The sequence below is a fragment of the Oryctolagus cuniculus genome, chromosome 2 (assembly GCF_964237555.1).
Source record: "Oryctolagus cuniculus chromosome 2, mOryCun1.1, whole genome shotgun sequence".
In the NCBI taxonomy this organism is placed as follows: domain Eukaryota; kingdom Metazoa; phylum Chordata; class Mammalia; order Lagomorpha; family Leporidae; genus Oryctolagus; species Oryctolagus cuniculus.
In genome coordinates this window covers 30567477-30580407 of record NC_091433.1, presented here as the reverse complement: position 1 = coordinate 30580407, position 12931 = coordinate 30567477, and the positions used below count along the sequence as shown (strand labels likewise).

Sequence of the window (12931 nt, the reverse complement as noted above, 5' to 3'; positions counted from 1 at the left end):
CGTAGCGGCCATATGAGGGTGAACCAATGGAAGAACGACCTTTCTCTCTGTCTCTCTCACTGTATAATTCTTCCTGTCAAAATTAAATAAATAAATAAAGTCTAAAAATACTGCAACTCTGTCACTCTTCTGGGACTCTTTCTATCCTTTCCCTGTTTTCTTCTACTATAATGTATTTTCAGCTAATATTAAGCTGTACATTTTCTTTACTTATTTGATTATGCTCTGTCTCTGCCTCTGGACTATAATATGCATAGAGGCAGGGATTTTTGTTGCTATTGTTGAATTATTAAAAGGGTGGCTATTCTAGCATCTTACACATGCATCCAAGACAACAATTTCGATGGGCCAAGGACACTCAGGGTGTCTTTAAGATATGAAGACCAGGGTTGGTGCTGTGGCATACAGGATAAAGCTGCCACCAGAAGTGCCAGCATCCCATATGGATGCTGGTTTGAGTCCCAGTTGCTCCAGCTCCCAGCTAATGGCCTGGGGAGGCAGTGGAAGATGGCCCAAGTGCTTGGGATCCTGCACCACGTACAAGACCCAGATGGAGTTCGTGGCTCCTGGCATCGGATCAGTGTAGCTCTGGCTATTGAAGCTATTTGGGGAATGAACAAGCAGATGGAAGATCTCTCTCTTTCTCTGTCTATCTATCTCCCTCACTCTCTCTGTAACACTGCCTTTCAAATAAATACATAAATCTTTTTTAAAAAAGATATGACAACCTCTTTTACATGGTGTTACTAGTTGTGATTCTGTTGCTGTGATGTCCCTAAATAGATTCTTGTAGAAGCATTTCTAATACTTTTATTTCTGTTACACTGGCATGCAACAGAAAGTGTAAGTGCTTAACTGCCAGCTTCCAGTTAGAGAATGAAAGCATGGTAAGCATGCTGTAGCTTGTGTCCAGAATGCCAAACACAGATACAAACACCAAAGGAAGTCTCTATCCATCTTCTTTTCTCTTGCAAATGGAAGTAGAGGCGCTGGAGTTGTGGCATACTGGGCTAAGACTCTGCCTGTGGTCCTGGCATCCCATAAGGTTGCTGGTTCTAGTCTGGCTACTCCTCTTCCAATCCAGCTCTCTACTATGGCCTGGGAAAGCAGCAGAAGATGTCCTAAGTGTTTGGGTCCCTGCACCCCTGTGGGAGACCTGGAGGAAGTTCCTGGCTCCTGGCTTCAGAACGGTGCAGCTCCGGCTGTTGTGCCCATCTGGGGAGTGAACCAGCAGATTGAAGTCTTTTCTCTGTGTCTCTCCCTCTCTCTCTCTGTAACTCTACCTCTTAAATAAATAAATAAATAAATCTTAAAAAATAAATGGAAGTAGAGTTTATGGTCCATAAAATTCATTCAATATTGTCATCTATATTTCACATAAGTGAGTAGTGATTTGTTGGCATTTCTCAAATGGCAGTTCTCTAAATTCAGTAACCAACGTTTAAATACATTTAATCATACTTAGTACTATAACGTCTGGTTCTTTCCCAATCTGTGGTCTTCATTTCTTTCAAGGGTCACTGAGCCTCTTCTAGCTATCAGGTACTGTCCTTGGTGCTGTAGATTATATGAAACAATCCCAACAAGAAAGTCCCTCCTCTTATGGGACTGTTGTCAGAGAAACTGGCATTGGGCCGGCGCCGCGGCTCACTAGGCTAATCCTCTGCCTTGCGGCACTGGCACACCAGGTTCTAGTCCCGGTCAGGGTTCCGGATTCTGTCCTGGTTGCCCCTCTTCCAGGCCAGCTCTCTGCTGTGGCCCGGGAGTGCAGTGGAGGATGGCCCAAGTGCTTGGGCCTTGCACCCCATGGGAGACCAGGATAATTACCTGGCTCCTGCCATCAGATCAGCACGGTGCGCCGGCCGCAGCACACTAGCCGCGGCGGCCATTGGAGGGTGAACCAATGGCAAAAGGAAGACCTTTCTCTCTGTCTCTCTCTCACTGTCCACTCTGCTTGTCCAAAAAAAAAAAAAAAAAAAAAAAGAAACTGGCATTGATCAAATCATTTAATGAGCAAACAGAAAAAAATGACATATAGGACAAGGGCCACAAAAGAAAAAGTAAAAACCTGCAAACGTAGAATAAAGCTCTGAGAAACAAAATAAAATAGAGACTGCTTCAGTCAGGAGGGAAAGGGATATCCCTGAGCACAGTCATTGAGATGAGATCTGCAGATACAGTGGTAGACATGTAGAGGCAGCAGCGAGGCACTGGGGATGGAGAAAAGAATCATCTGCTTCCTGTCGTTCAGACTCACAGAGACTAGTCCAGGTCCCAGTGGGAAAATGGGGTAGCAGTGCTCTACTGGGGGTCTTGTCACTCTTAGGCAGAGAAAAATCCCCAAGGCTCCACATCTGAGCCAAGTCTCAAGGAGAAGCAAAGCAGAAAGGATCTGAGCAACTTGCCCTTCTCATTGTCACTGAGAGGAGATGAGCACTTCTCCATCCCTTTCAAGGAGGAACTGCACATATGCTGGCTTTCTTCAGGCTCTCCTATTTAGTCTGTGCTCCCCAGACTCCATTCAGGCATCAGTACACTTAGTACTGCTCTGTACAACAACAGTAGCTCATTCATGTTTACAGCAGTAGGTAAACACAGCTGCTTTCCCAAGTATGACAGGAAAAATCATTTCTATCATTAGTTTGGGTGGAGCATTTCTGGTTTTTGACTATCCCTCATTAGATAGATTTCCCCAGGGTGGACAGTGTGGTTTCTGCTCCGGAAGCCAAGTTGGAAGGGATTTCTTCCACCCTTCCTTCCTCTCCCTTCCCTTCCCCCTCTCTGACAACTTTGTCTCTCACTAAGTCTTGTCAGCTGGCTCAGATGCCTGAGACGCTGCATGTAACAATGGAAGAGATACTTCAAATTGAGGTTCTTTGAGCCTCACTTATTGCTGAGATACTAGAAAAAAAGGGCAACATCAGCTTCAATGCTCAACCCTTTTTTTGAAGCAACAAAGAGCCAATGGATCTTGGAGCCACTGCCTGAATCAGGATTAGGCAGTATTTAATTAAATGGAACACATAATCATTTATACATGAAGTCAAGTGTATCACAAGGCTCCTGGACCAAAAATATCAAAGAAAAAAATCTCTTACCTCTCCCCAACACCCCACCCATGTAGGCACACGATTAGACTCTTCTCCACCTCAGGGGGAAAAATTAAGGGGTTGCCTTCATGAAAAAGAAACTGCTGTGAAGGTAACTCTTCCACACTTCTAGCTCTCTTCTCACATGTGTTTTCTCTCCACATTCCTGTTTCCTTCCTTTCTCTTCTCCTCATCTCTATCCATCTCTTTGTCTCTCATCTACTCCCTCATTCTCCCACACCTGCCAGCTCTCATAGTTTTATTTTGATTTCCTCAGCATTGTCACATTCATTCACAACCCAGTTACTGAAAGCCTTTGAGGTATTAGATACTATGCTGGGCTCAGAGAATGTAAACAAGGAAGCCCAGGTCATGACATCATAACATCTTCATTCTAGAGAAGAGCATAAAATGAGTATATGAACAAAAAGAAAGCCAACAATCAGTGAAATAGTTTAAAACTGTGAGATGTACAATGGAAACAAAAATAGTTCTAGACGAATATGCAGAAGAGAGGTGAGCAGCTGTGTCATCTATATAAGAGTTCTTCACCTCCGGTGTGCCAAGAATCCTTTTGGAATTTGGTGAAACCTGTCCAGTCTTTCTGAGAGTTGCACAGAAACAAGACAGTTTTGCAGAAATACTATTCTCAGGGCTGTATTGTAGGATAGTGGGTAAAGCCACTGCCTGCAGTGCTGGCATCCCATATGGGCACTAGTTCATGCCCCGGCTGTTCTGCTTCTGATCCAGCTCCCTGCTAATTCACCTGGGAAAGCAGTGAAGGTTGGCCCAAGTAGTTGGCCCCGTGCACCCACATGGGAGACCCAGAAGAAGCTCCTGGCTCCTAGCATCAGCCTGGCCAAGTCCTGGCTATTGCAGCCATTTTGGGAGTGAACCAGCAAATTTAAGATTTCTCTGTCTGTCTCTCCTTCTCTCTGTGTAACTCTGTCTTTTGAACAAATAAAATAAATCTTTAAAAAAGAAATATAGTTCTATTTGCAGATCTTTTGGGGGTCCATAGACCTCAGGTTAGTTTCTTTGTAGTGCATCAAATATAGTTTGTATATTATTCTGGATAGGAGTTAATGATATTATATAATATATAATATATTATATATTATATCATAAAATGATATATTATTCAGATGAATAATATAGTATGATTTATAGTTTTAACAGACTACTATGTTACCATGTGGGAATAGATTTTATGTGGCTACCAGTGGAAGCAGGGGAGTACTGAAGAGATGGCTACATTGTTGTAGGAAATAGATGACCTGGGGTAGTAACCATGAAGATGATTTCTACAAGTGTCACTTACAGTCTGTCCTTAAAAGAACCTGCATCTCTCTCCTATGTGGAGAATAAAGGGAATGGAAAGACGGAAGGAATTAGTATTTTTTTCTCCCTACTTCCTAAAAACTCCTCTCAATACCCTGAAGGCTTCCCTAGTAAAACATTTAGTGAACTCCTTCTGAGGTTAGTGCATGATATCCCATAGAAGACATAAAAAGATCTCTTTATACTTACTTGAAGCGAAAATGTTTCCAGTAAACCTGAAAAGAAGTTGTTCTCCTTCTCTTACTTGGAATTGACGAGATGGCTCTGGAGGACTCCGGAAACCATCCAAGTGCAAGTTTTTAAGTGCTTGGTTTAAATCTTTGGAAGGCACCACTAAAATAACTACTTTATGTGGATTGTCCCTCTGGTGAGACAGTACTACACAGGCTGTGCTGCTGAGCATGGCTTCCTCTAAAGATTTCACAAATGAGACCAAGTGGCCATTGTCCACGATGGAAGAGTAGTAGAGCACAATAAACCTACCCAGAAGGAAACAAGCAAGAACAGAGGGAGAACCACAGCTTTAAAAACGTCACTGATAGCTGATCCTAAAAATAAAAAAGACCAACTCTTATCCAAACTTCTCTTAATTTCAAAAATTTTAATAACCAACTGGTTCGATTCATGAATGATTTTAGTAAAAATCGGCAGTGAAAAATCAAAAAATCAAACTAAATGCTAAAATACATTCTTAAACAAACAAAAACTCCTATAATGTCAGCTCAGCTCTACACATGGAAACATATGTGACAGCTTCAAAAGGTTTATGAAAACGCATATTATGAAAACACTATGCATGAGTTTCAATACTTTGCAAGAAAATACACAATTCAATTACATTTTCCATAAACTTTTTGAAATACCCTTATATTTTAAGTTGTATTTTAATGAAGAAAAACACTTCAAAGTTTAGCAGAGAAAGATGATCCACTGACTCCCAACAGAATGCAGAATTTATACAATAATTGAGTCCGTGTGGTGAAAACTGTTGGGATGGACCGTTTTACGGGTTGAATTGTGTACTCACCCTTCCCCCTTACTTACCCTCAGTACCTCAGAATGCAACCTTATTTGTAGACAAGATCTTTACAGAGCACAGCAAGCTAAGGTGAGGTAATCAGGATGGGCCCTAATCCAGTGAAGACTGGTGCCAATAAAAAGGAGAAATTTCCACCCAGAGAAATGCAAATAAAGAACATCATGAGACCATGATGATGGCCATGTACAAGCCAAGGAGTGACCTGGAACAGATATCTGTGCTCATAGTACTTAGAAGGAACAAGCTCTACTAACACCTGGATTTAGGACTTCCAGCCTCCATAGCTGTGAACAATGCATTGCTGTGTTTAATCAGTTTGTGATACTTTACTATAGTATCCCTGGGAAGCCAACAGCAGCCTGTACCCCTGGGCTGGGACACTCACTCCCCAATTGTTCTCTAGAGAATTTTCCTGCAGAAAATCTTCCAGAGGAGCCCCCTCACCCACAGATAAGGATGGACTCACCTCTAGCTCTCCTCTGTGGTATTAGGGTGGGAAGAAGACTCAATTAAAACAGTAGCTTTTACTACATTCCTCCCCTATTCTACCTGTTTCTTTTCTTCTGTGACAGGATTCATTAGAGAGCCTTCCCTCAATAAATCTATTGATTTCTTATCCCGGGCTCTGTTTCTAGGGAACTTGATGCAAGGCAATTGTATATGTAAGAGCTTCCATTACTAAATAAAGGCAATCTGTAGATATATGATTGCCATCTTTTTATGACTGTCTATCCTCATGAACCTTAAAACTGTCTAAAGCAATTCTCACATGGGATGTCTAGAAAACATGAAAATAAGAAAGCAAAATGAAGGCACTGAAATAACAAATTATGTTTATAAATACATGGTTATTAGATGAGTATAGCATGAGTAATTAATTACTATCTTCATGGATTTTCAAAAATGAAGGTATTATCTTAAAACTACCCAAGAGTTAGAAGAAACTTGTTAGAATTTTAGGTTATGAGTGGTTTCCACAATCACTGTTCAACTAACATGTATGAAACTACAAGTTCTATATTCATATCACTTCTGGTTTGCATATTAAGCACACATTGAAGGATGGTTCATATTTCTATCTGAAGAATAAAAATTTAATCTTATAGTTCTATCTGTGGAAATATCAATTATGGACATCAAGAGAGAATATCATTAATTTTCATTATTTACTAGCGAATTACCTTTCTAAGTGTTCATACAGTTCAAATGATATCAAACCACTCTGCATGGGTCTCACCACAACATCATCAAGTGCAAACCAACCACTGTCTCGGCTTCTGAATCCTAGCAGTTTCCAAGATTCATAGGCATTTATCCCAAGCTTTCTTGTGGAAGCACTTCTTGTCCTATATAATAGTAACAAAAGAGAAATCGGTAAAGTTTACATAGTATACTACATTTAATATAGTCATTCTTTCATTAGTGAATAATATGATAACAACTTTTTGACTCATAGCATGTTCCACTAATTATGATATACTTCAGGAATGCAAAAATAAGAAAATATAGGCCTTGACCTGCAAAAACACACAGATTCACAATATTATTTGGTTACATTGTAAGGTGATCTGTGTAATAATTAAGGAATAATCAAGATGGATGAGAAACAGAAGCAAGGTGCTCATGGAAGCTTGAAAAGTGAAAATACTGTTATTTGAGAAAACTTGGAGGGATGAGAAGCATTTTGCTTCTTATGTAAGGAAACACCTCATAACATTAACTCACGGATATAAAACCAATGCTTTGGGATAGTCAAGAGTGGTCATAGGGCACAGCAGAAAGGGTAAGACCAAAGACTCTGGAATAAAACTGCTTGTTTCAACCGTGGGTGTCTCTGCATCTTATTAACTCTACGACCATGGGCAAGCTATTTGATTTATTGAACTCTCAGTTCTCTTATCTATAATATGCGAATAATAATCATTTATAGTACACAGTCTTGTTACCTTGAGACAAACATTACAATACTATATATATGGATTTCTGACAATTTTTCTTTCTATGTAATTTTTTGTCTTATTAAGTAATGATCATATTCTAATTCAAATTGTGTAACCTGGTTTTAACATTTGTAATCAATACAATCAATTTGGATATCAGTTGAAATTACTTGAATCCTCATATCACTGAGAGAAAAGTTCTCTCCCTATTGAACTACTCTTTTCAACTACAGGTTCAAAAACTCTTGAAACTTTAGGTCCAAAATGTACTTAATGTTTGTAAAGCACTTACAGTTCTAGAGAAGCTATGTGATATTAATATTCTCATCCTTACATTTACAGCAATCAATCAACTTTCTTGTGCAACTTTCTTTGACATATAATCTACTTCTCATCCACAGGCCCTGAAACAGCCAGTTGTATGCATGGCATGACATGTTTCCCCATCCCGAGCTGATTTCACTAACAGTAGACCGATTTCCAATGGCTGTCAATTTGATTCTCTTTTATTAGAACTTAAATAGGAGGACTGGAGACTATAATTTGTCACTGTCCTTTGGCCATAGTGAACAGAGAGAATTAATGAACAGAGAATTTTTTTAAAGATTTATTTATTTGAAAGTCAGAGTTAACACATAGAAAGAAGGAGAGGCAGAGAGAGAGAAAAGGTCTTCCATACACTGGTTCACTCCCCAATTGGCTGCAATGGCCAGAGTTGAGCCGATCTAGAGCCAGGAGCCTGGAGCTTCCTCTGGGTCTTCCCATCTGGGTGCAGGGGCCCAAGGACTTGGGCCATCTTCTACTACTTTTCCAGGCCATAGCAGAGACTTTATTGGAAGTGGAGCAGCCAGGACTTGAACTGGTGTCCATATGGGATACTGGCACTGCAGGTGGTAGCTTTACTTAATACACCACAGTGCTGAATCCGAACAGAGAGAATATTAAAAAAGGAAAATAGATACTAAAGAAAAAAATGAGAAAAAATAAGACAAATGGATTTATACAGTACTGAAGATGGAGAAATCAGATGAACTACTATAGCCTTACTATAAACTCTTAACTTAAATTCATTTAAGTGATTTTTTAAAGTGGATATCTATTCCTCACAAGCAACATAAGAAAAATTGATACTGACCACCTTGAGCAAATAATCTCTGATCTAATCTGCTAAAGCCCATATTGGAACAGAACAGTGTTTGCTATGTCCAATGAACGAAGACTTAAGTATGAATCCCACATCTTTATTTGTAAAAGAATGAAAGTTACAGGCCTAAAACCACTCTAGTTTCAAAGGTATGACCTAGATAATAGGGACTGAACTAGATTTAAAGTATCTATTCTGAAAATACTTAGTCTATATTAATACTTCAGAGGAATCAATTAGGTAAATGCAAGAGTAGGGAAAAATCACATTTAGTTCTAACCACAGATATGATTAGTTTATAACATTTGGAAGTTAAGAATTTATTCACATACGAAGATGCATTCACACTGAATCCAAAACATTGGTCATTTACATGTAATGTTGCTTTTTTTCACTGGTTACAAAGATTCTCTTTTTGTGGCCAATAGTCTGAATTTTCTATGGCAACCTACAGGCTGCCAAGTATGGTGAGGCTGCCGCTACACCCAGCCCCATGTGGGCATATATCCTCAGCCAAATAGTGCAACTGGCATTTCTTAGTGCTGTTCATCAAAACATTAAATTTCCCATTACTCTGAGCGCACAATAGAGTTGTATTTCCTGGCCTCTATAGTGCAGTAGGGCCATTTGACTAGTTCTTGTTAATTAATTATAAACTAAAAAATGAAAAAAAAAAAAACTGTGTCATTTTTACGCCAGGCACCTAATTGCCAATGTGTATCCATCTAAAGCTCTTTCTTCTGCTGCCGTGACAGCAAACAGATGGTGGCTGCTCTTGTCAGCTGAAATTCTGGAATGAGGGCAGCCGAGAAGCAGAACACCACTGATGGCCACACAGTGCACGTGAGCTAATAAAGACTGATGGAATAAGCCCCCTGGATTTGATAGTTTTGCTTTTATAGGCTAACCTTCACAGTATCTTCCTTCTGGTTCCAGTGGTCTACTCAATGATGGGCTTGTGGCCTGTTTGGAGTGAGAATAAAGCCCTGCTATTTTATGCATATTCATGGAGACAAGAAGCGTCGTCTTTGCCATGGAACTTGGGGCTATGAAGATGTAGCCATTATGCTGGCATAAAGAATGGAAAATAAATGGAAAGGGCACAGAGGAAGGCAGATAGAAAATAGGGGAAAATGCTGGCTTCTTCCTGGTTCAAGAAAAAAATATAAAAGGAGATAATTTCCAGATTTTTAATTTATACTGACCAAAAAAGTTCTGTTTTGCTTAAATACATTGGATTTACTTTTGTACAACTTCAATCAAAAGAGTCCTTATGGTGTAAATTTAACATATAATTTAATATAATAGACATAATCCATATTCAGGTTAAAAAACCTTATGGTGTATTTGTGTCTCCCAGATATTAAGAGCTCTGAAACTACACTATTCTGTTTATATATACAATAAGCTAAGTTTGACAGCTATTATTGTTTGGCAGTGAGTAGGACTTTTTATAGTTATAATGATAAACAGAATGACAGTTCCATAAAAATATGGTAGATCTTTATTTAAGAAATTTATTGGCCAGCGCCGTGGCTCAATAGGCTAATCCTCCACCTTGTGGCGCCGGCACCCTGGGTTCTAGTCCCGGTCTGGGCGCCAGATTCTGTCCCAGTTGCCCCTCTTCCAGGCCAGCTCTCTGCTGTGGCCAGGGAGTGCAGTGGAGAATGGCCCAAGTCGTTGGGCCCTGCACCCGCATGGGAGACCAGGAAAAGCACCTGGCTCCTGGCTTCGGATCAGCGCAATGCGCCAGCTGCAGTGCACGGGCTGTGGCGGCCATTGGAGGGTGAACCAACAGCAAAGGAAGACCTTTCTCTCTGTCTCTCTCTCTCTCACTGTCCACTCTGCCTGTCAAAAAAAAAAAAAAAAGAAATTTATTAATTCAATAATGGTGAAATTTTGCTTGGGACTTCCACAGACATTACTGAGGTCTTCGAAGTTACTAATTATAGTATGTGTTCATTTTTTACCTATGGAATGGATAATATATGATGCAGAACTTAACAATCCATTGTATCATCAAAGTTTTCATAGTGTATCGTATTTTATCTTTATAATATTCTTTGTAATATAGATAATGTCTAATTTTAATGTAAATATTAATAATGTTTTAAAATTAACCTTTTCTTATAAAATTATGTCATTAAAGTGTATTGATATTAAATGATATTCTATATTTAAAAATTAAGATTTGTTTCCATTTTAAGTTAAACATGGTGATTATAGAAATGTTTAACATAGAAAAAGAAAGTACACACAGTCACATTACCTTAAGTCAAATACTATAATTCTGTATACCTATGAATTTCTGATAGTTTTTCTTCTCCATAATTTTTTGACGAATAAAGTAGTGACCATACTCTATACCAAATTGTGTATCCTTGTTTTAACATTTGTAGCCAATGTAATCATTTTTGGGTAGCAAATCCAATGAGTCAATTCATTAGACCACTGAGAGTAACGTTCTGTCCTGATTCAATTATCTTATTCAACTGTAGGCCCATTAACACTTGGAGCTTTGTCCACTCCACAGAGTCTATTAGTTCCAGTTAAAATCATCTCATGGAGAAAAAAAAACTATATAATCTAAGCAGTCCCCAGTCTTCATTTATGTTTCCCATTCTCTTTGATTTGCCAGCATTGCTTTCACAATGCTGGTGAAAGCAAGATCTCTCATGATTCTGAGTTTACCAGTCTATGCCTTTATACCAGGAATAGTTTGCAAGGTATAAGGAGGAAAAATAATAAAACTCTTTCCCCACTGTATAATTTTCATTGTAGGGGTCTTTTACCTCTTTGGTTAAATTTATTCCAACATGTTTAAATTTTTTACAGCTATCATGAACAGGACTGATTTTACAAGTTCTTTCTCAGCCATGGTATTATTTGTATTATAAAAGACTTGATTTTTTAAAGATTTATTTATTTGAGTGGTAGAGTCAATTTCCCCATTCTTTCCCTATGTGTAATTCAGTAATTATGTCCTGAGCTTGAGATTCCAATGATATCGTACCTTCCTAAACCCACTCAGCCAGATCTGACATTCACACTCAGGGCATTCCTAGAGAAATGTCCATAGTGCAAGAACTGTCCAGTATTGTATTCACAGCCCACCTTGATAACAAGCAAAGATCACCATGCAAATTCCTTCTCCTTTATGCTGTATTTTCTTTCTACCTAAACACAGCACAAGTGTCTCAATAATGCTATAACACAGGACAGATAGAATGACAATTTCAATGTCATCTCTTTCAGGAGGTTTGATTTCCACTCTTCACATGTACTCATCAATTCTCAGGTACAATGACTTCCATATGCAGATATATTAGTTAAGACTCATAAAGCACAAGTAACAGAAACCCAAATAGATTTTACTTAATTATAAAATGAATCAATTATAAAAATATTTGTTAGTGGAGAAAGGAGACAAGTGTGGTAGGTCTCAGATAAAAATTTCATCACATTAACAAATTAAAGAATAAAAACAAAATCATTATAATAGACACAGAGAAAGCATTCAATAAAATACAACATCCTTTCATAAGAAAAACCTTAAGCAAACTGAATATAGAGGGAAATTCCTAACACAATCAAGGCAATTTATGACAAAACAATAGCCAGCATCTTATTGAATGGGAAAATTTGGAAGCATTTCCACTAAGATCTGGAACCGGACAAGGATCCCACTTTCACCATTACTATTCACTATAGTTCTAGAAGTTTTAACCAGAGCTATTAGAAAGAAAAAGAAATCAAAGGGAAACAAATGAAAAGGAGGAAGTCAAATCATCCTTGCTTGTAGATGGCATTATTATATATATATATATATGTGTGTGTGCGTGCGTGTGTGTGTGTGTGTGTGTGGGAACCAAAAGAAGACACATCTAAGAGATTATTGGAACTCATAAGAGAATTTGGTAAAGTTCCAGAATATAAAATCAACACACAAAAATCAATAGCCTGGGGTGGCACTGAGGCATAGTGGGTAAAGCTGCTGCCTGCACTGCTGCCCTCTCATATGGGTGCTGGTTTGGTCTCAGCTGCTTCACTTCTGATCCAGCTCTCTGTTACTGTCTTGGAAAGCAGTAGAAGATGGCCCAAGTCCTTGGGCCCCTGCAAAGCATGGGAGATCCAGAGAAAGCTCCTGGTTCCTGGCTTCAGATTGGTGCAGTTCCAGCTCTTGTGGTCATCTGAGGAGTGAACCAGCAGATGGGAGACCTCTCTCTCTGTCTCTCCTTCTCACCATCTGTAACTCTACCTCTCAAATAAATAAATCTTTAAAAAAATCAATAGTCTTTGATAACACAAATAATACCATGGCTGAGAAAGAACTTGTAAGATCAGTCCTGTTCATAATAGCTGTAAAAATTTAAATATC

General features: G+C 38.9%; 1 protein-coding gene across 3 annotated transcripts in view; it reads right to left on the bottom strand.

Annotated features, from left to right (window-relative positions):
- DTHD1 (death domain containing 1) overlaps positions 1–12931 on the bottom strand; it is a 127318-nt gene that overhangs the window by 35427 nt on the left and 78960 nt on the right. For all 3 annotated transcript variants that reach the window (XM_070069634.1, XM_070069633.1, XM_070069632.1), the window contains 2 exons: positions 6651–6815; positions 4620–4909 (listed from right to left, as the gene is read on the bottom strand). In XM_070069634.1, coding sequence (XP_069925735.1) covers positions 4620–4909; positions 6651–6815 — 455 coding nt within the window. The remainder of the gene's footprint in view (positions 1–4619; positions 4910–6650; positions 6816–12931) is intronic.